General features: G+C 38.7%; 1 protein-coding gene across 3 annotated transcripts in view; it reads right to left on the minus strand.

The window, feature by feature from the left end:
- Positions 1–7,265: 7,265 nt before the first annotated feature.
- LOC135785318 (NXPE family member 3-like) overlaps positions 7,266–24,431 on the minus strand; it is an 81,107-nt gene continuing 63,941 nt past the window's right edge. For 2 of the 3 annotated variants that reach the window (XM_065294694.2, XM_065294695.2), the window contains 3 exons: positions 21,836–22,039; positions 15,828–16,168; positions 7,266–8,014 (listed from right to left, as the gene is read on the minus strand). In XM_065294694.2, coding sequence (XP_065150766.2) covers positions 7,817–8,014; positions 15,828–16,168; positions 21,836–22,039 — 743 coding nt within the window. In that variant the 3' untranslated portion in view covers positions 7,266–7,816. Of the gene's footprint in view, positions 8,015–10,414; positions 10,517–15,827; positions 16,169–21,835; positions 22,040–24,431 lie in introns of all 3 variants that reach the window. The other variant, XR_012335655.1, reaches the window with a different exon arrangement.

The following is a 24,431-nucleotide window of genomic DNA, read 5'->3' on the forward strand; positions in this document are numbered from 1 at the left end:
GCACATCAGGCACCCGTGCCCCGACCAGTGGAATCTCCATGTTTGGTCGTTGAGCGTGCGCAAGGTTTAAGTGATTTATCGCAAGCGTTATCTAACACCATCGACGCGGCACGAGCACCGTCCACAAGACAGGCTTACACGCTTAAATGGAACCTTTTCGTCACCTGGTGTTCTTCGCAACGCGAGGACCCCCGAGAATGCCTCATTAACATTGTGCTTTCATATCTTCAACACCGTTTGGAGCGTATGCTGTCCCTCCACCATTAAAGTTGATATCGCCGCTATTTCTGCTCATCACTCACTTATCAACGGCAGATCAGTGGCCAGCATGATTTGGTTATTAGATTTTAAGAGGCGCTCGCAGGCTAAACCCCTCGTGCCCTCCCTCTATTCCTCCTGAGACCTGTCCATGGTGCTGAAGTCCTACAGGTCCCCCGTTCGAGCCTTTGCAGTCTGCGAGTCTGAAGTTTTTGTCAATGAAACTCTGACCCTGCTAGCATTGGCCTCCGTGAAGAGAGTAGGGGATTTACATGCATTCTCAGTTTGGTCCTGCTGTCTCACTGAGACCCAGACCAGGCTACGTGCCCAAAGTTCCCACCACTCCCTTCAGAGATCAGGTGGTGAGCTTGCAAGCGCTGCCCCCGGAGGAGGCAGACCCAACCATGGCTTTATTATGTCCCGTACGAGCTCTACGCCTCTATGTGGATCGCACACAAAGCCTCAGGACCTCAGGTCAGCTCTTTGTTTGTTACGGTGATCAGCAGAGGGGGAAAGCTGTCACTAAGCAGAGGATGTCTCATTGGATAGTTGATACTATCGCCCTTGCTTATAATCTGCAGGGCATTCCGTGTCTATTTAATTTGAGAGCTCACTCTACTAGAAGTGTTGCCTCATTTTGGGCACTCGCTCGTGGTTCCTTGCTTACAGACATCTGCAGAGCTGCTGGTTGGGCGACACCTAATACGTTCATTTTACAGTGTTCGTGTCGAGCCTGTCTCCTCTCGTGTTCTTTCCTCGTAAGGGGAAGCACAGAGAACAGGCTCACAGGTCGGCTTGCAGCCTCTGACTGCTGCTCCAAACTGAGCTCAGTATGGAAGGCCTTCAGGACAAAAATGCGTAATGGTTTGATTTGTCCTCCTCCGCTGCCTTGGCAGCCTGATGTTGCAGAGCATCCGCTGCCAGCCTTTCACTACCTGCATCCTCGCGAACCTATGTGTTTGGCTCGGGCATCCACAATGCATCCCACCGGGTTCCTTTGTGAGTATTTTTCCGTGGGGTTAATCCTACTAGCCCACGTTTCCCTCAGCAGAGCACTGCTTTGCTTACACAGCCACGGCTGTCTTTTTACCTCCACTACGGTTGACTTTCGCCCACCAATAGCCCTTAACGGGGTGGTGGCTTCCGCAGCGTTCCTATCCCGCTCAGATAGGGCGCTTCCCAGTCGCTGGCACTACTGTGGGGTTAAAGGAACATCTAGTGCCCGGCCTTCTGCCTTAAAACCTAATTCTCCTTCTCCTTAAGTGGAACCGGAGGGCTTTACGCAGACACTGGAAGAGGTCAGCCCTCAGTGGCGTTTTGGTAGCGATTCCCAATTCGTCGGTCACGACGTGACGTCGTAGTGACCGACTGAAAGGGAACGTCTCGGTTACAGATGTAACCCTTGTTCCCTCAAGGAAGGGAATGGAGATGTCACGTCCCGTCGCCACAGGGCTGCTCACTGCTGTTTATCGGCCGGTCACACTTTCCGGCTTTCTCAGCGAAAAGAAGCTAATTTCCATATTTGCACCTGCTGCTTATATACGCACCTGGTGGGGTGGCGCCAGCATTATGCAAATTTCTCAATGCCAAGTTCATTGGCGTTTTAGTAGTATACGAAGCAGATTGGTCTCTCTAAGCGATTTCCCAATTCGTCGGTCACGACGTGACGTCTCCGTTCCCTTCCTTCAGGGAACGAGGGTTACATTCGTAACCGAGACGTTCTCTTACTTCACATATATAATTAATTCAATTCATTTTTATTTATATAGCGCTTTTCACAATTGTTTAATTGTTTCAATTAAAGTTATTGCTGACATGATATTACATTCGGTAAGACACACGAAATAACCATCATGATTATGTATTTTAAAAACGCTTTCAACACTAAATCAGTAGAAAATAACGTGTACAAAGGTGTAGAACAATTGGGTTTAAATTAAATATGCTAAATATGTAAACATTGGCCATGCAGAAGGCTGCTATTTTATTCAGGAGTTAGCTTTGAACAAAGTCATGCTGAAGAGCACTAAACAAAGTTCTTGTTTATATAGCCCAATATTGCCTATTAAAATAATTAATGTAATGCTATAATAAGCATTGTTGCATGAACATGAATAAATGATCTACCCATCAACAGTAAAGTATTTACAAATTATAATTTAATAAATAGGGGATAACATAACAATGCCCACCTCACAAAACAGACAGACAAAGTGTGATCCAAAGTGCAAAATGGCAAAAAGGTTAAGTCAGAATACATCATACAAGTATTTGGTCAAAAGTTATGCAATGCAAATATACTAATGAAAGTATATCTTTTTTTTCTTCATACATCAATGAACCTGAAAAAGTATACAATACCAGTAATATTTCAATAGATTTCTAGTATTTAAATAAACGGTGTCTCAAAATAGCACAGTCAAGTACACTATGATGTTCTAAGTTTATCTTAAGAAGTACTAAAGAAATTTTTCACTTTTGCTGGGATAGCAATTAACTCTTAACACCCCTGGACCTCCCTAATTTTCAAACCCTGGATATACAGCCATGCTTGAGCAGGTTCACCCAATCACATCTCTCCACAGCAACCAATCCCTTCCCAGACAATTAGAAAACAATACACACAGAGGGCCCTATTTTAACGATCTAAGCGCATTGTCTAAAGCGCACAGCGCAACGTCTAAATGGGCGTGTCCGAACCCACTTTTGCTAATTTACTGACGGGAAAAATGGTTTGTGCGCCGAGTGCATGGTCGAAAAGGGTTGGTCCTTTTTTTTATGAGTAATGGGAGTATTTTGAGTGTAACGTGCAATAAACCAATGTGAGTCTCAGCTCTCATCCCCTTTAAAAGCCAGTTGCGCTGGCACTATGTTTCATCCCTGTTTAGATTACAGATTTTGTCAAATGAAAAATAAGCGGAGGAAGAATGCCAACAGTTTAAGATTAATGTTAAATAATTGTGTTGTTTTTCACTTGTATTGAAATTTTTAATTTTTTATTAAAACCTTTAAAACCCGTTTTCCTTAAGTCATGGAAGTAAAAAAGCAGGCTTTTAATTGCTTTAAATGTATGGCTATAGAATATCATAAAAAATAATTTACAAGTATGTAAGAAAAGGTTTGTACTGTAAAAGTACTTTATTTGTAACAAACATGTAACAAGATTACAAACGGCTCTCCGCAAGTTTCAGCACTTGGACAGCGTCAGTTTTTTAAGCATTACATGATATACAATAAATCCGTGAGGTAGCATTAAAAAAAAATAATTTTAAAACAGATGCATTTGTTTAAAGCAAAGCATTTATTTACTAACCAGGCTGCAGGTGAAGCAGCTCTTTTTGTCTTCTAACGTCTCATAATCGGTCCTCATTTATGTCCAAGAGACTCAATAATAATCTTTTACATTCAATCCTTTAATCTTTCATATTGAAAAGCGTTTTTGTGCTGCTGCGCACTCATGTATGTGTTAAACAAACTCGCGTTGTCGTCGCGTTTAGGCGCATATTACTAATGCACTCTTAAAATAACAACAAAAAAAACATATTGCGCCATTGACTTTAGACCAGGTTTTTGTTGGTCAATGGTGTAGTCTATTTTAGTTGCCTCAAAATAGCAACGCGCCAACAATGCACATCGTTTTCAAACCAGAGCGCCCATGGACGCAAAATGGGTGCAAATGCATTTGCTATTTAAACAACGTGGCGCTAAACGTGAAAATGATAATTGCGCAGGGTGGAAACTAGTAAAAGACATTTGCGTTGCGCATTGCGCTGCATTGCGCCGTAAGCAGGGCCGGATTATCCAATGGGCCTTATGGGAATGTGCCCAGGGGCCCACGCGCAGTTCGGGCCCAAGCGACGGGAGAAAATAAAATGTAAAATCTAATTGTTAACTATTTAGATTAACTATTTAAGCGCAAATAATCCCGCGCTGAATCGAGCGGACTGTGGGTGGCAGTAGTCTTCATAGTTTAAGTTCAGAATGAGTGAGAAAAACAGCAGTGCACAGTTGATTTATCAGATAGTCCATTACTTTTTTCATCTATCCCGAATTTGTGAATGTCCTGTAAATAATCAGTGGCGCTCTGACAGCCTGGTAAAGTAATCATTTGTATAAGAAACCATTTGTACTGCGTGTCGAACGGAGCCGTCCGCGCTTGTCTGTGGTTGAATATGCTTTTCTTTGGAAGCTGCGCGAAAACGCGCGCGCGAGACAAAGACAGATGCGGAAAGTTTGTTGTATTTGCCCTTCCTCCTCTGCATCTGTGCGCAACAGTGCAACACACATCGCCAACAGACAGACAGGTAGGTAGGCAGGAGCTCTTCACACAGGTCGTATTCCAGCTGTGTTTTTCTTGACTTGTGGGGAGGTCAGTGGAGATCAAATGACTTAACTACCAGTACCTCAGTTTTACAGCTTATTATCCAAAAGACAATTGTTGTCTTGCTAACATGACTCATAATACATAAAGTGTAGATAAGCCAATAGTAACAGATTTTAGTTTAAAGTTCAATACTTTTTGTAACAGTTTCAGTTGCTTTATTTTTTATTTTGTCAATCTATCTGTAGTGTTTTTCCCACAATTTTTGCAGCATTTTTCCTGTGAAATTAACAATATAGCAGCAACCCTCCTTTTTTGGTTTAGTGTAAAGATGTGTTATATTAACACCAAAAGAATTAAAAAGATTTACTACCACGTGCAAAATAAACAAACACATTAGTGAAACTGTCTACCCTCTCCTTGGCACAGTCATTTATTCTAAATATATTTGAAACTAGTAGAACAGAAAACATGAACATTGTTGGCAGTATCATTTGCTGTCTTCTGTTCTTCTGATAAACACTTTGTGTGAACTGATTATTTTGTATTTTGTAGAAATCTGTAGAGTATGAAACAGTTGGGTGTGTGTGAAGGAATTAAAATAAACTGGTAAGGAAGTTGTGTCAATATATTTAATCTTTTGTTAACAAAAGGAGAAGTGCCCTTTTTTTCACTTGAGCATCTTCCCCCAGTGCAGGTCTCTGTGCAGGTCCCTGCTTGCAAAAAAAAATCTACATGTATTGATATTGTCCTACAGGTAGTGATCACCGGCTGTAATGTGTCAGTGTAAATCCTGTAAAAGTAAAGGTGTTTCTAACAAAAAGAACCATATAATATGTAAGGGATAATGTAGAGGCAGCCGGTAGTTATTGGGAAATAAGCCCCGACAGTGTGATCAGGACCCGACGCGAAGCGGAGGGTCTTGTATCACACTGAAGGGGCTTATTTCCCAATAACTACCGGCTGCCTCTACATTATCCCGCTTATTACACGGCTACTTGCCACATAAGAAAAAAAACTGGACATGAATATGAATTTTAAACATTTTATTGGCATATTTGTTTTAAATTAACATTTTTATCCTTCCGCGAAACTTTGCACAGATGCATAAAATGATCGTAATACCTTATTAAGATCCTCTGCTTCATACTTGTCTGTCTTTGAGAAGTTTTAATCCCCATTTTGTATTTTTGTGTGTGTTGGCTTCGTAGCTGTCATGCTCTATTTTGTCAAGTTCAGTCTCAGTAAGCTGTCTGTGTCTTGTCGTGGTTGTCCAGTGTTTGTCACAAGATGGCGCCAAACCGACAGTAATCTTTATTGATCTTTATTGGCGCGGAGCGATTTTACTCGTGCAAGTAATCCGGCTATGCGTTATTAATTTGGAGCGGTTATTATTTGAAAAGAACGAACCTGCAAATGTCTCAACTGACCAATCAGAATCAAGCATTCCAGAGAGCCGTGTAATAAATATATATATAGTGCGTGGGGGGGCCTACAAAACATCATGCCCAGGGGCAGGGCCAGTGGCTAGAGCAACTGCACTTCTGCCCTAATCGGCTGAGGTGCCCTTCTCGCCAACCCCAGTCAAAGTGTTCTGTTACCGCTCGTCTAAAGATCCACTGTTTCTGGTAATCCACTTCGTGATTTCCCGCCCGCTCCGCAGCATCTCTCACATTCTGTGTCCACTCTTTGAAGGGCGAAGACGACAGTTTGTTGTATTAACAGGTAGATTCATTACATTACCTTAGTTGTTGAGCTGCTCAATTAGTAATTTAGTAGTTTGAAGCCGAGAGAGGTCGTATTCTATACAGCAGCTTGTTTTCTCGTGATCTCGACATAACAAAAGTTGTATTCTTGAGATGATTAAAGCATACGTGTACTCAATAGAACATAATTTTTAGACAGCAAAAGCATATTTAGCAAATTAGCATGGATGAACAAATGAGATTTTACTTAGATCAGGGATTTGTTCAAGATGAAACAGATTTGCCAATAATTGACCATTTGATAGAGCGGTGAATTTAGGAACCGTCTTTAAAGTACTCTATATACGTTTCTACTTTAAACAGCATTAAAATGGAATAACTTAAAGTCAACAAACAGTCACAAAACCAACTGTAAAGTGTTCGTGGTTGTCAACTATAATGCACACTTTTTTAGATGTTTTATATTTATTCAAATAAACTGTTAAATACTATTGAAGATAGAAACGTGTACAGTGCACTTTAGAGATGGTCCCTAAATTCACGAACATCAAACTTTATTTATTTATTAAGTTTATGACAATTAGCTACGCGTGGTAACGGCGAAGACTTATGCATCAGCAGTCCACTTAAAAATAAATGAAATATTATGGACAGGAAATTACATTAAGGCATTTGGATTATTATGTCTGGATAGCGAGAAAACAACTTTTGTTATCTCGAGATCATGAGAAAACAAGCAGCAAAAATAAAAATATGGATGACCTCTCTCGGCTTTCCTATGTTTTTGTATTTCTGTGGATGATTTGCTCTCTGTCGTCTTAAAGTGCTAACAACTTAGCAAACATTTTTAGAATTACAGTGACTGTCTAATGAGTAATGTACCCGATGAGATCTACTATAAAAAACACAAAATTTGCTGTTGTTGGCACACTTTGTCGACAAAAAATAAAAAACAATGTTTTTTTTTTTAAAAAGTCAGAGTTGGAAGGGAGGCTGCAAAAGCTGTTCAAAATTGCAAACATGGATTCAAACTTCTGCATGTAAATCATATAGAATATTAAGAAGTTTTGTCACACTCTAAATCTTGTTATAAAGTCTATTTTCTATTATAATCACTTATATTATTTGATACTAATCTATAACACATCATATTGTTAAAACCATATAAATTGTGCCCCCCGTGCCCCCTTTTTGGTTTGGGCCACTGCCCCTCAAAATGTCTGTGCACGGCCCTGCCCAGGGGCCTCCGAATTCTTAATCCGGGCCTGGCCGTAAGATAGAGCCCAGAAACACAAATGCCAAAGATTTAACTTTATTGTATTATCAACACAATGAAGACAACTGTAATACAACATATTGATTAATTTAGAGTTATGAATTTGTTTTCTGGGAAATGTAGCTTTTGAAGGACATGAATAGATTTTTTAAACAAAGAATAATTGACACCGATCACCCTGTTTAAAAGTTTGATGTTGTTAGGAGAGTAAATGATTTTTGAATAAATAAAATATTTGCTTTTATTTTACATGTGTCAAGAAGGACAGATATATGAGAGCAACATGTCAATCTCATTGCTGACGATTACACCGGCTGGATGAATGTTTTCAGGTGCGTAGTGACATGAAGTCATCTGCCAGACATCAAAGTAGACAACTCCCTTAACATCTCTGAACATCTCTCTCAATACGGTGTTTAACTGCATCCTGTGCCAGTCATTTCCTAATTCATTCTGTAACGAAACAAACTATAGTTACAAAAAAAGTGCTAGAACAAAGCACAGTAAAAGTGTTTAGGTCATTTGACAGCAAGAAAGGCCAAAAAGCATGAATTTGCGACTAATGAACCTACACTGAAAAAAGAAGATTGGACACCGGTTCCAAATGATTGAGTTTTCTTAAAATGTATTAATATTAATAAACCTTAATTTCATTTTGAGAAATATTGATTTAATCATGTTAAACTGGTGTCCATAATTGAATTATATAGATCCAGCAAGTTGTATTTCATTTTAAGAAAACGTTAATTTAATCATGTCAAACCAATATGTTTTTAAAGACATTCACAGTGTTCCCTATCAGCTCTCCTGATTTTGCCAAGTGTTGATGTCCTCAGGGCAACATTATGTTGACCCTGGGACAACAGTTCAATCAACCAATCAGATTTCAGAAATAAGTTTACAGTTTGTTTCAAGTTTAATCTTACAACCAGGATTGTGATGGCGCAGTATGGGGTGGTGATGGCGCAGTGGATAAGACACTCGCCTTTGGTGTGAGAGACCTGGGTTCGAATCCACTAAGACACACCATTGTGTCCCTGAGCAAGACACTTAACCCCTAGTTGCTCCAGAGGCGTGCGACCTCTGACTTATACACTGTAAAAAAATTCAGTAGAAATTGCAGCTGGGTTGATGGTAATTTACCGTAGATTTAAATTTATGTTTTTTACTGGCAATATTTTGTTCAAAGTTAAATGAACATTAAACATTTACAAGTCTTTGTCTTTACAGAGTAAAACAAAAAAAAAGCATCAAGCAAAACATTCTGGGAAACAAAATCTGAAGCAAAAAACAGAAAAAGGTTGATGATGATTTCTGGTTCCCAGAATGCTTTGCATGAGGCTGTAATTGTATAGTTTTATTCTGTAAAGATAAAGACTTGTTAATATTTAAAATTTATTTAACTTTGAACAAACTCTTGCCAGTAAATAACATAAATGTAAATCTACGGTAAATTACCGGCAACCCAGCTGCAATAACATTGTAATTTCTACGGATTTTTTTTTTCAGTGATATAGTAATTGTAAGTCGCTTTGGATAAAAGCGTCAGCTAAATGAATAAGTAAGTAAGGATTGGCTGCTTCTAGAACATTGTTTTTTCACTTATATTTCCTCTGATTTTAGGGTTCAGTTATGGTTGGGGTTTGGAATAGATTTAGATTTTATTTACAAAAATGTTGTCCTTGAGTTACCATCATATTTTGCCCTGAGGATATCAGCCACTTGGGAAAATCATCGAGGTGCCTTCATATGGCTAAATGTGTTCGCAATGTGCAGCTAATGTATAAGTTTAAATCCTGTGCAAGCTGACTTTTGAGCAGCTTTGTTTATTTACGCTATTTTAGCTAACATGACTATTCTTACCAGTAAATGTAATTGAAATAACAATGTAACAAGGATAGCAAAATAATGTAGTGGGAAAGTTTGCAAATATCAGACAACGAAGTTCTGTGTCAGCTTGTGCTTTTAGAATTGATAATGTATGACTCACATCGGATCTTAAAACAGAAATAGCCTATGTAATATAAACATAATCTTAACCCTCATAAGCCCCTATTTTCCTGTATACTTTAGAGTTCCTTGGGGGTAAAAATGTCCCCAGAAATTAAAAGTGTGATTACAAAAATATATACATTTTTAATAATACAAATAATATATAATTTTTTTTGTTTACTTCCTATCTATACATTAATGTTGTGTTTTGGGAGATATAAAATACTTTTGTAGCTGTTTACCACTAAATTCCTCAACAACACAATTAGCTTTCCTGTAAAATATCAAATTTTTGTGAGCAATTCACATAAATTATGATCTAAATTTGATTTTAATTGTTTTCATGTATTGATATATATGTTATGTGTTGAATTTCGACATCAGGTTTTTAGAAAAAATATAAAAGAATTAAACTTTAGGAAATAAATCATTTCGACTAGCAGAGGCCCATAGTGACCCATTCATTTCACTTAATGTGGACAGCTGCTCAAATCACTACTTTAGTGATACATTTGTGAATTTATGTTTATATAAACACTAGAAAGGACATTAAAAATAAATATTATTTCAAATAGACTTTTTTGTAGTTTTTGGTGCATTTTGAAATGTTTGTTTTTACAAAATGTCACAGAAATTTCACTGAAGGTAAGTGTGTGTGTGTGTGTGTGTGTGTGTGTGTGTGTGTGTGTGTGTGTGTGTGTGTGTGTTTGTTTTTGTGTGTGATTGAGCATGTCTTTTCTATATTGCATTTGTGCTCTAGTACCAGGCCTACTTTTCTGTGTTGAAATTTTCAGATTTATTTTAGATGCATTGATTTTATTTTGACAAATAAAAAGAAATAAAAAGATTTTTTGCATTTACCATTCAGTTTCAATTGGGGCCATTTTTACCCCCAAACAGTGCCGGGTTAAGCCTTTGTGAGGCCCTGGGCTAACGCTGGTTTGAGGCCCCCCCAAATATACACTGAAAAAAATAAAGGCTGGATTTACTAAGGGCCCCATTGCGAAAAATTTTTAGTAAAACTTACTAAAAAAAAATGGGATGCAAAAACAATGCATTGTCTATATTTTTTTGTAAATCCAGTGTTTTTACAGCGTATGTGCAACATTAAATGGCTAAAATTATTTAAATAAATTAAACAATATTATCAAATAATTTTACAATCAGAAATAGCCCAGAAAATAACATTTATTTAATAACACTTACAACAAAAAGTGCTTCTTTCTGCTCTTCTTTAAAGAGAATTCTTCAATTAAATCATTAAAATCAAGTTGACGCAAAAGTAGGCTGAAATTATTTGAATAAATTAAACAATATTATCAAGTAATAATTTTACAATCAGAAACAGCCCAGAAAATAAAATTTATTAAATGCAACTCACAACTAAAAGTGCTTCTGTCTGTTCTTCTTTAAATATAATTCCTCATTTAAATTATTAAAATCAAGTTGACGCAAAAGTAGGCTGAAATTATTTAAATAAATTAAACAATATTATCAAGTAATAATTTTACAATCAGAAACAGCCCAGAAAATAAAATTTATTAAATGCAACTCACAACTAAAAGTGCTTCTGTCTGTTCTTCTTTATATATAATTCCTCAATTAAATCATTAAAATCAAGTTGACGCAAAAGTAGGCTGAAATTATTTAAATAAATTAAACAATATTATCAAGTAATAATTTTACAATCAGAAACAGCCCAGAAAATAAAATTTATTAAATGCAACTCACAACTAAAAGTGCTTCTGTCTGTTCTTATTTAAATATAATTCCTCATTTAAATTATTAAAATCAAGTTGACGCAAAAGTAGGCTGAAATTATTTAAATAAATTAAACAATATTATCAAGTAATAATTTCACAATCAGAAACAGCCCAGAAAATAAAATTTATTAAATGCAACTCACAACTAAAAGTGCTTCTGTCTGTTCTTCTTTATATATAATTCCTCAATTAAATCATTAAAATCAAGTTGACGCAAAAGTAGGCTGAAATTATTTAAATAAATTAAACAATATTATCAAGTAATAATTTTACAATCAGAAACAGCCCAGAAAATAACATTTATTAAATGCAACTCACAACTAAAAGTGCTTCTGTCTGTTCTTCTTTATATATAATTCCTCAATTAAATCATTAAAATCAAGTTGACGCAAAAGTAGGCTGAAATTATTTAAATAAATTAAACAATATTATCAAGTAATAATTTTACAATCAGAAACAGCCCAGAAAATAACATTTATTAAATGCAACTCACAACTAAAAGTGCTTCTGTCTGTTCTTATTTAAATATAATTCCTCAATTAAATTATTAAAATCAAGTTGTAGTAGAGCCCAGAATTCTCAGCCCGAGTCCGACCCGAGTCCGAACTTTTTAATTCTCCCCATTAGGAATCTGTTTCCGCAGATATAGTTACTGCATCGCGTATGTTTGTGAGTAGAAGTCTGTGCTGTTTGCAGTAAGGTTTTTATGAGAGCAGCACAAACTTTTTAATAGTCTATTTAATATGTAAAACTTGAATTTGAAATAAAACTTACTGCGGAGAAGTTAATGAGATCTATATCGTCTCTCTTGCTACGTGACGCGACAATTATTTATTATTTCAAATCCGTTTACAAGATAAATATATATACATTGTGTTGTTAAACTGATGAAATTATCTTGCTATATACGCTAGATTTATTATGAGAAACCTTTTCTTTTTACTGTTACACTGTAGACAGTAATATATGTATATTATATAAAACTCTATGGTCGTGAAAGCACATTATCCATTATCTGTTGGTTCATGTTGGTCTAGTTTAATTCAGGGTAATCCTTTAATAAAATGTATAATATGTTATAAAATATTTTATTTTTGTAATATTCACAGCACACATTCTCTCGGATCGTTTTAAAACATTTTAAATCATTCTGCAAAATTCCGCATAGATTTTGCAAAAGAAATCCGCAGAAATAGCAAAAAATAACTGCTTACACAGCTTGTACAGCTGTACTCTTGCAGCAATTAAAGCAGTTCAGTTTTGTTTTAAATTGCAAAATAGTTATATTTCTTTTTTATTTACATTTTAGAGCAGTTTTTGTTTGTTAAAGTTTTTATGATAACTAGTGGTTAGCGGCCGACAGCAAGTTGACGACATGTATGATGAATTGAGCCTCTCAAATCAACACTTGCCTATAATAACAACTATTTAAATAAATATTTTCATCACAATGTAAGTTTAAACGTTTATCATCAACACATACTATTTTTAAAAAGCGAAGGCAGGTTGCACTGCTGCTCGCAGTTGCAACGGGTGCAGAAATAAAAAAAATAAAAAAGGCTATACAAAACGAAACGAAATAAACATGAAACAGAATAAACATGCATGTTGCCTTATCTTACAACTTCGCTTTTGCATAAACATTTTTTTAATGTAAGGACTTACCACAGAAGATGGCTATTCATGCATCCATCCAACAGTTAAACTAAGAAAAAAGTCGATCCATACACAAACAAGAAATAAAGACACAGCCTTCTTACACGAAATTAATACAGGGAGATCTCTTTAATAGATTATGTCTTGGATGCTGTCTGCATAGATTATGTACAGTATCCAAGGTTTTAATCTAGTACTCCATTTATAATTTTTCCTGGTGGGCTGAAGGTCCCAGAGAGACCGCGGCCTTGTACAAGAGTGGAAATGATCGATGTTATTTGTCGGCTCTTAAAGGACAAAATATCCCATAAGCTATTACGTAGCTATTATACAAGTTTTTTCAGAACATTCTTGCGACCCGTTGGGGGCCTCTGCTCTAGGTAGCACTTACGCATAATTACGTCAATCAAAATGTTTTTAAAAACTCAAAATAGAATTGTCTCGGAGGCCCCCTAGTGTTCGGGGCCCTGGGCTGCAGCCCATGTTGCCCAATAGGATAACGCGGCCTTGCCCCCAAAGGGCCTCTTTTCGTAATATTTTTTACACATCTTTAGAACAACCGAATCAAGCCCAGGTTTTTCATATGAATATTGACAGATAGTCTAGAAAAGTAACAAAATCTTATTCCACCATGTTTTTTTATCTAACGAAAAGTGGCTTGGGGGTAAGATTGACCCCAAGGGACTTAAAAGGGTTAAAACATTTGCTAACATTTATATTTATTTATTTATGAATGCTTGAATTTTTTAAGAACTTTTTTTGGTTATGTAAATGTTAGAGGAACATTAACATCCATATTTAAAAGTGTATTTCTGAATGTTCTTAAAGGAACTGTAAAAAAGGGTCATATGCTAAGATGTTACAAAATCTTTTCAAATTAAAACTGTAACTTACTGTAGAAATTTGCATTCAAAACTGCATTCTGGGTAATATTTGCTGTCTTTAAGAAAGTAGCCTATCGCAAGCCTACTGTCACTTAACAGTGCTTGGGGAAACTCAGCTTAAAAATTACACCCTGCATCATCATTCACTTTTTCTTTTATAAATTAGTTTATGCAGGGCCGGCGTTAGCTATATGCAGAGTAGGCAAATGCCTAGGAACTCAAGCTATGAGGGGGGCCTCCATAACTGCTAAATCCATGTGCGCTAGTCCGACAGCAATAAATACAGTTTTAAGGTGAGTTCGACTTTATGCGGCGCCGCCGCCGTAAGAACCGCAGGCGTTTGACATCAAAGTAACGTGAGAACGATTGATAAGCAAACTCCTCTGTATGATTTCTCGATTCGCTCTCGCGGTGCTTTGATATCATCCACCTGTCGGTTCTTGCAGCACCTCATGAAGTTAAAGAAGCCTAGATGAACAGCATTCAAATCTCTGCTGCTGACCCACTTTGAGTGACGCTGAAAGCAGCTATCACGTCCTTTTCCTGCTTAGCAAAAGCGGCATGCAAACACAGTTCAGCACATGATGCAGGTATTTTAAAATTATGCATTTAAAAAATAATCTTAGCATTGTTCTGTTTATCAACATCATTTCAGAACAGATCAAACTTGAGCGCTGCTGACTCTGTTTAGACACTTTGAATGGGTGTGCACGATAGCATTGCGTGGGAAGCTGACTATCAAAATAGTCAAGTTAAAAAAGTTTGTATTTAAAGTCAAACAGCAAAAAAAAAAACTGCCGTTATTGTGGATATTTAAGGTATAAAAAGGTATTGAAATACATATGAATATATCCATAGTCTAATAGATAACTTTATACTTTATATTGGTTCAGTAAGGGGCTGATCACACCAAAAGCGTTTATGATAGTTGTAGATGCCTTTTTTGAATTATATTCTATGGGCAGGGAGCGTTTGCGCGCTGTTTATGGGCGCCGAATGCCTTGCGGTTTTTGCCGCCGGCCGCAGCACGCGCTTTTGAAGGAGCGCTGAGCGGAAAAGCGCCCAACGTCATTAGCGTCTTTTCATTGTCCAATCGAATGAGGGGAGAGGCGGGCCTTTCGTTGTGGTGACGGAGGTTTACAGTTGCTTTGATTTCTTACAGGGTAGGAAAACACTTTCTCGGATTATTCTGAAAATTAGAGGGGTGTGAGGGGCCTCCAACGTAAATTTTGCCTAGGGCCTCCAAATATCTAGAACCGGCCCTGAGTTTATGAGGTTATTAATAGAAAGGTTTTCTGAAGAGTCAAGCTACTGTAAGAAAAGAAAACCAAGGTTTGTGCTACTGCTTCTATTTAGTAGTTACTTCAAAATATAATTGAACAGGCAATTAACTCTTTCACCGCCATTGACGAGATATCTCGTCAATTAAGAGAAAACGCTTCCCCGCCAATGACGAGATTTTCCGTCTTTCCGCAACTTTTTAAACCCGGAAGTATTGCCCTATGGCAAGCTGCTGCATGTCCATGTCTGTTTTACAGATCGCTCTGAATGGGATCTCTATGAAAAGTCCGTCACAAAAATGGAATTATCTCTGCTTTTTGCTCAAAATGTGGTGTTTTTGCAGAAACCTACCCATATTCAAAAGCTGATTACAAAAGAACCACTAAAGGTAGGATGAAACGGGGTTTTTTTGTTTGAAAGCAGAGGGTTTGTTCTTTCATTTGGTATATTGTATGTTTATATATTTAAAGAAGAACATTTTCTGGAAGGCATTAAACTTTGGTGAAAATCATGAAAAACGCTGGCGCTGGCTGGCAACTTTTTTAAAAAACGCTGGCGGTGAAAGAGTTAAAAGGATAATTAATAAACAATTTATTCTCAGTCATACAGTAGCATGCAAACAGTAATGCACAGGAAGTAGTTTGAAATTAGAAGAGCAAATGGCTAAGAAAGTCATGCAGTGTACTTTACCTTTGCGTGTCCGGTGTTGCCAGACTTGATAATGACAGTGGTCTTTGGTGCACGCTTCAGTAGCGCAACCACAGCTTGACGAATTCTGGCCACTTTATGTACATAAAACGTTATAGGGTGAACAACCAGGTGGGCAAATATTGTGAAGACAACAACCACATGAGGACCACCTGTTATAGAATCAATTTCATTGCTGAGATAATGCAGGTCAGCAGCTGGCATTTTACGAAATTGCAGAGGCAAACCATGTGGCCTCCAGTGAATAATGATATTATTTTTCAACTCCACAGCCATCAAGGGGCCATTTAGGGGACTAACATGAAGATTAATTGTTGTCAGACCTAAAAAGATAAGTTAGTCAAATTAAACATTTGTTTTTCCTATTTAGTTTTCCTGATATGAAGGCATACAAAACATGTAACAGATGTAAGCCTCGTTCCCTGAAGGAAGAGAACGGAGATGTCACATTATGACTGACGAATTGGGAATGTGCTTCACGGGACCAATCTACTTCAAGAAACTAGCAAAAAGGCCAATGAACTTAGCATGCAGGTATTTGCATCCGCTGGGGCCACCCCACCACGTGAGTATTTAACGAGGCAAACTGGGAAGCGAACTAGCCTGGGCGGAACTAAGAACCCTGCGTACCACTACATGGTATGTGAAAACGTGGGCTTGTATGATTAACCCCATGGATTATACACACATAAGAACCCTGCGTAGGGGACACAATGCGGGCGCCTAGCCTAACACAGGTTTTCAGAGAATACATCTATTGAGAGGCTGACATTCAAAGCTCAGCAACATCAGCCGCCAAGGTGATGGAGGAGAGTCAAAAAAACATTTTGTGATGTTTTAACCATTTCGGCATTCCATATTGACACTACAGTGTAGCCTCTACTTGAGAAGAGAACTTGAGAAGATATTGCCTCGATAAGAACTATGTAGAATCTAGTGAATGTGTTAGAATGTGTCTGGGTGTTGCTGAGGAACCACAAGCTAATGCCCAATATGATGCCACACTTCTTGTAGCGTAAGCTCTCAAATTTAAAGGGCATGGGATGCCCTGCGAACGATAAGCAAGGGCGATGGTGTCCACAATCCAATGGGACATCCTCGCTTGGTGACAGCTTACACTTTCTGCTGACCACTGTAACAGACAAAGAGCTGGCCTGAGGTTCTAAAGCTTTGAGTTCGTCCATGTACACACAGAGTGCACATACAGGACATAACAAAGCCATGGCTGGGAACTGCACAAGGGAGTTCATGACTCAGGAGACTCTGAAAATGTTTCAGTGGGACCGCGCTCTTGCTCTTGAAAGTATTCAGGCAAGTCAGTATCAACGCGCATCTGCAACATGATCTCACAAATTTCCGTGAAATAGTCACGCATTATTTTGCTCAGTTTTGCGTGACATTGTCACGTATTTCCACCATATTACGTGCCCCTGACACGACTTTCTTTTCCGTGACAGTTTCACGTATTGGTTACTCAACTGTTTTTCCTATTTTTAAACAATTGTCGCTTCGGTTTGGGGTTAGATTTGCTGTTTGCGTTAGGATGTCACTTAATTTATTGGTTTATAAAAAAATTGTATGCTTTTTAAACCATCGTGGCCTGACATTGGGGTTAGAGTTGGGTTTGGGTAAGGATGTCATTTTTTGTAACAAAAAGTTGTTCTAATCCCAAACCGAAGTGACAATTGTAAGCGACAATTCTCTCTGTCACGGAAAAGAAAGTCTACGAAGACCCAAATGAGCGAGGTGTTTGAGAACTAAATCTCTGTGATCGCAAAGTGTCTGACGTGATAGACAATTGGCTCATAATAGCTCAATCTATGCAAGACGCACACCCTTCTCTTTCAGGGGTTTTAAAGCCTCCTTTGCTGCTTTCGTGAAGACACAAGGAGAGAGAGAAAGCTCGAATGGTAAGACTTTGTACTGATTTGCCCACCCCTCAAACACAAACTGGAGAAATGGCATGTGTCAGGGAGAATCAAGACATGAAAGTACACATTCTTCAGGTCGATGTCCTTCACCATCTCCCTAAGAGCGATCCCCTCCATCTCCAGGTCGCCCTTCTCAGGGCCACTTGGTCTACGTTTTCATCTAGGGAAGCGGGCTGAGTGGGCGAGACAGGTTAATTTATACTGCCTGGATAAAGGAACGATTGTAGCCGTAACAGCTCTCAGCGAGGAGCATGCTGAGGCGCAGACAAAGCAGAAGAGACAGCCAGGTTCTGACGCAGCATGACGGCCTCATGTCCGCAAGACACAGCCAGAGGTGGCGTTCCTGGACCACCAGGGTGGACATCGCACGACCAACGGCTTGTGTGGACCTTGGTCACGCGGAGCGCCAGGTCAGTAGCCGCTGGAGGTCTGAAAAAAAACGCTGAGTCGTGAACTCCCTCGTGCAGTTCTCTCAGAGCCTTAGCCTGGTGAACCTGCAGCAACGCCATAGCATGCAGAGCAGAAACCGCCTCCCCATAAGCCCGGTAAGCAGAACCTATCAGTGACCGAAAACAGGGTTTTCCAAGACTGATTAAGCTCATCATGCACCTCGGGGAAGAATGGCACAGGTGGTGGGGACTGCAACGTGTGGGCAGCTCCGAAGTATCAATTGTCGAGGCGGGATGGTTTGGGTGGGGGAGGTTGAGTCCACACCAATCCGACTGCCCCAGCAAGCATGGCCGCCATCTCGGGGTCGAACATGGCTCCGCAACCCTACCCATAGGAGGGAGCAGATCAGAGTTGGCGTCAGAAATAGACGCCCCCCCCCCCCTACAATGTTGCGACAGACACGGAATCCATCTGTCTCCAACAGCACATCTAGCTGTGGATCAGGGTGTTGAGAGCCACTGGACGAACCAGCAGACTGATCCAGCACTGTTATACCGAGATCGTCTTTTTCGGATTTTTGCCACCGCACTTTTAACGGGGCTCCGCAACATAAAGGGGGGTGACGTTCCTGGAGCTACAAAACCCATCTCCACACAACCAAGAGTGTAATGTTAACGAGCCCTCCACAAACGCTGCATAAGCGTGCTGTATACCCAGACATGAGACACAACAATTGTGGCCATCCCGGCAGTGTTGCCAACTATAAATTAGCTAAACCTTGCTTGGAAAGTCGCTAAATGTCACTAGATTACGTTATTAGCATTACAGTGAAGTCATCACATCATATTTGCATTCTTACAACATTGGCCTTTTCACATTTCTCATTCTCTCTGAACGGTCACAAATTTAATTGTAATACACATGAATGCCTGAAAATTGTCTCCCCTTCGTTTATCTGCTTCTGTTCTCATAAAACTAAATATTTTCATGTTTTCAAGTCTTTTAGGCTAATTAAAGCGTCAGCTCCGTACACTTTGGGCCCTATTTTAACGATCTGAAACGCAAGTGTGAAGCGCAAAACGCAAGTGACTTTGTGGGCGGATCTTGGGCGCTGTTGCTATTTTCCCGGCGGGAGAAATAACTCTTGCGCCAGGCACAAATCAATAAGGGGTTGGTCTGAAGTAGGTTCATTATTCATAGGTGTGGTTTGGGCGTAACCTCAAATAAACCAATCAGAACGCTATCCAACATTCCCTTTAAACGCAAGGGCGCAAGTTCCATGGCGGGTTGCTATTATTATGACGGATTTACCAGGCGCACACCAGGAGCGGTTCACAGCCGAGGAGACCGACGTTCTTGTAAGAGCAGTCAAAGTTGTTTTGTATGGGGATAGGAGAAACCTGCCCAAATCAGCGTCGGTCAAACAGGCGTGGGAGGAAATAGCCACAATTGTCTCATCAGCTGGCATCCCCATCGTTGCGCCAAGTGCTACAATAATGTCAGGAGACGGGGGAATCCCAGCTTGCCAGCATAAATCGGGAACGCCGTGTAACGGGAGGTGGATCTGCCTCTACACAGCATTTGACGCCAGCAGAGGACATCGCTGCGTCCACCCTCACCGCTGAAAGGGTTTGGGGGCTTTGAGATCGGACCCAAGAAACGCAAGCAGTCCAACCCCAAAGTACACTTACAAATCCAGTTCACATACATTAAGGTTTCTTATGAACACATTTTAATTATTATTTAAATAAAATAAACGTAATACAGCAACACAACAAACTTATGAAAATCTTTTAATCGTTATTTGCATGAGAATTTTTTAACGCCGCCACACAATAAATAAAAACTATCACCACAATGATTTCCCTTATCTCATGTGTTAATATTTTTATTGTAACAATTTATGATTTGCAAAAATAACTGTTGCATCTGTGTAGATTAGATAAACAAAGTGTGTGCGCGTTGTGCACGCTATACATTATGGTCAAGCATGCGCCCTTAAAATAGCATAATGAACAACGCGCAACGCGCCACTGACTTAAGACTAATTTGTTTTGGTCAGTGGCGCAATTGTTTTTGGAAACTGGAAAATAGCATCAGGGATGGTTTGCACCGGAACATGCTCCTTTTTTGCGCTGAACCGCCTAGGGAGCGCAAGTTCATTCCCTAGTTTGCCGACGTGCGTTTGTGGAGGGAAAAACCCGCTGTGCGCCGGTGCAAAATACGAATAATACATGCGTAACTGACAAAGTCAATTGCGCTGGGTGCAAGATAGGGCCCTTTGTCTGTTCTGAATGTGCTGCTGCTCAGCTCACTCAAATACATTCATTTTTGTACAGTGATTTATTTTATTCAAAGACAATTTTACATTTACATCCTGCCATAAATGTAAGCCATCGCAAAATCAGGCAGCTTCCCGCATGCACGATTTTGCCGTCTGAACGCGGCGAGATGAATAACATCAAGATACAAAAGCACAACACTAATCAAGCATTCTCGAGGGTTTTCTCGTTGACAGTCGACAAACAGGTTTCATTTTAGCGCTAAAGCCTGTCTCGCTGATTTGGTATTGCACCTGCTTCTCGTTAAATACTCGCACAGCTGGGCGGTGCCAGCAGATGCAAATACCTGCATGCCAAGTTCATTGGCGTTTTACTAGTTTCTCGAAGTCAACTGTTCCCACAAAGCGTGTTTCCAATTTGTCGGTCATGAAGTCACATCGTAGTGATCGACTGAAATGGAACATAACTGTTGGAGCCAAAATGTAGTTTTTTTATTGCACCACTAGAGGATGCTATGCCTCCGCTACATTGCAGTTCGTCCAACCAACTTCAGGCAAGCAGTAAACTTCAGAGCAGGAGAGAGCCTCTCAATAGCAGATGATTTCCTGGCTTTCGAAGCAAAAAGAGTGATTTGGTATTGCACCTACTTCTCGTTAAATACTTGCACAGCTGGGAGGCGCCAGCAGATGCAAATACCTGCATGCCAAGTTCATTGGCGTTTTACTGGTTTCTTGAAGTCAACTGTTTCCACGAAGCGCATTCCCAATTCGTCGGTCAGCCAAAATGTAGTTTTTTATTGCACCACTAGAGGGTGCTATGATTTAAATGGAAAGACCTGTTAATATAAGTTGAGGTGGTATGGGTGTGTGTGCACGGGTGGCAGGATCTATGGTTCTTACCATAGCCATAAACAAAGCCATAGCCATTATATTATCCTGCAGTTTAACTCTGTAAACCTGTGAATTATGCATTAAATGAACATCATTATGCAAAAGATATTGGAGTGTAGACGCTGTTTATTCCAATTCAAGCTATGAGTGATTTGTTCATAGTAGTTATCATTCTCAGATCACTGCACTCTCAGAAAGAAATGTACAAAAGTTGTGATTATACCTTTTAAAAATGTATGTTCCAATATGTACCTTTCAGGTACGAAAGTGTACTTTTTGAAGAGGTACTGCCCCAGTGACAATTTTTGTACCTTCATGTACAACTCTTAACGATCCAAAATTAAATAATTTCTATTTATACATTTCTGTACTAGTTTTATCAAAAATTTATTTTTTTGTAAACAATAAAAAATATGTAAAGAGTGCGCGAGAAACTGATTTGTAGGTATTTAGAAATTGAATTGTAGTGAATGATGTGATGTCATTAAATTACTTGCCTGGCATTTTTCTTTTTAAAAACTCAAACCACTGCCTTGTGGTAGAGTCTCCCATCAAGTAAATCATCTTGTTTTTAAGACAATTTGTCATTTCTGGTGAACTAAAACTTTGAGTGTTACACACAAAGGACTTCCAGACATCTTTAAAATAAAACCCTGCAGGAACTGGTGTGGTCAGACCAGATCTGCATCTTTCTGTTGTGCCTAAAGAAGAGACAGCATTTTATTTAAAGGATGCATACTAATTATATATATGTGACCCTGCCTGTAAAAAAAAAACAAGCTAAAGTATTAAAATCTAATTCTGAGAGCATCAAAGTTTGATTTTTTCCATTAATTTCACATTATCATACTCTGTCAATATTAAACATATCAAGTTAAAATTTGTTTGACCCCCAATGTCATTTGTTTCTCAGAACTCAAACACAGACTTTTGTTAAAGTCGCCATGAAACGAAAGTAGCGATTGCCTTATTTTCCCCGTGGTGACGTATATCCGAATGAAACGGCTTTTGAGATGAAATAAGGCAGGGCTGGATTTGAATTTGTCCATCGAGATCTGATTGGATCGTTTGAAGTTGGGTCGTGTTGCTAATTGCTAATCACTGCGATCTTCTCCCGGACCCCGCCCACCTGCCATACTTTTGACCGGAAGTGAAGAGAGATCGTTTTGAGGAGGGGAGGAGATTTGCATTTTTGATTAAAGATTATGAGCACACACGAATTTTTAAAAAATAATGAAGCTCACAGATAAGTCATTTGTTAATAATACCACACTATTAAAAATACATATATAGTTTTTCATTTCAATTTCATTGCGACTTTAAAGTGAGGTTTTGAGTTTTATTGTATGGGAGTCACCGTCCACTCGCTCCCATGCAAGAAAACCAGTAGTATAAACAGAAAATTACTCAAGCTTCAAAAATGCCTTAAAAGTTTTAAATAAATAACTAATCTCAACTTTTGTCAGACATTTGGAGTGTCCTGAAGAAATTTACTATATTGCTGTTGTTTCAGTTGTTACAAATTGAGACAGTCCTCCAAAAAATAACGACCTCATAAGTCGTTTGTGCAAGCACCTTATTACAACGTAAAGTGACGTATTAAGGTATTAGTGTCCTCTAGCGGCAGTAGCTTATACAACCTGTTGTTACATTTTAAGGTTTTTGAATTATACATCTGATTAGACACATTTAATTTCATGCATTTGTAAATGTAGAAAGGGTTTCATAAACATTTATACACTCTAAAAACCGTTGGGTTATTTCTTTTACCCAATAGGTGGGTTAAACGTATTGGGTTGTTCTGTTGGGTTATTCCTAGCTTGTATTGGGTTATTTCCATAACAACCCAGAGAGTTGGGTTAAAATCGGGCTCACGTCACGCATTTTGAATTTCAACGGTTGACCGGTGCCACTGCTGAGTGCAGACAGACTCGAGAGGTACGTTTTAAAATATATATCTCTGTGTAATGTTTTATTTTGCTACAAAGTGTCTTTAAGCTCTAACACACAGTAAACTATCAGTCACGTTTAAATAAGTGTACAAAAACGCTGTTGTCTAGTTTTTGTCCGTTACACCTGTTCCATTCATTAACTGTTATCGATGCCAAACGCGTTTTTAAGCAATCATAAACGTAGAGAGACATTGCAATTTATTTTAATACTAAACAGCACCAACAGCATGAGCCCTTACGAAAATGAATCATTTCTTTTTTTAGTAGTATAACGTTAGTTTCATGGCGTATTGATTGTCATATTGCTTTAACCATGCTTTCTGTAACAGACAATGTTGTTTTGTTTAAAGTGTAGTAAAAACCGTTTTTTAACTTTTGTAATGGATGCAACCGGCTGTTTTTTGCTCCAAATATTTTTTTAGCCGGTCTGTGTTATAGACACAGAGCTGTAATATAAATGTGATTCTGAATGTAAATGTCTTAAGAAATGACTCGATGGCATTTTATTGTCGTCTTACTTCAGTATAATCCCTGATAAAGCGCTGCACGTCTACTACTGTATACTGTAACCCCGGTAACGGTTGAATTTGCAATTCAGCGCCATCTACTGTCAAAGTAGAGTATTTATTCAGCGTGCCAGATGTGTTTGCTTTGAGATTTAATTAATTATTCTTTTCTTTAAATGTAGACATTCTTGGAGATGTTGCATTAAAAACCTTACGAAATGGCCAGCAAGATGGTTCAGCCTTCCTACAGTACCAAGAGGCAAAGCAAACATTTATTAATTTGCAACCTGTAAGTATCATTTATGACACTTGTTTTTTTTAACCTGTTTATGTGTGCATATTTACATTGTGAAAATTCTGTCTTCAGGTCAGAAAACAAACATAATTCAGTATTTGGAGGAGGAGGTATGACGAAGACCCCATGTCCGCTATGAGATGAATCAGACTAACCACAAGCCTTTGTTATCGTGGGGAGGCATGGCCCTGGAGCAAGACCAGCAGTTGACATGTGCTTTAATATTTTTTTTACATTTTATACAGAGTATCCCAAGCCTTTCACTACTGTTAAGTAGTTTCTGTAACACACAATACATTTTGTACCATGTGATGTTTCCTGAACACACTGTCACCTGCTT

Source organism: Paramisgurnus dabryanus, chromosome 22 (genome assembly GCF_030506205.2).
Source record: "Paramisgurnus dabryanus chromosome 22, PD_genome_1.1, whole genome shotgun sequence".
In the NCBI taxonomy this organism is placed as follows: domain Eukaryota; kingdom Metazoa; phylum Chordata; class Actinopteri; order Cypriniformes; family Cobitidae; genus Paramisgurnus; species Paramisgurnus dabryanus.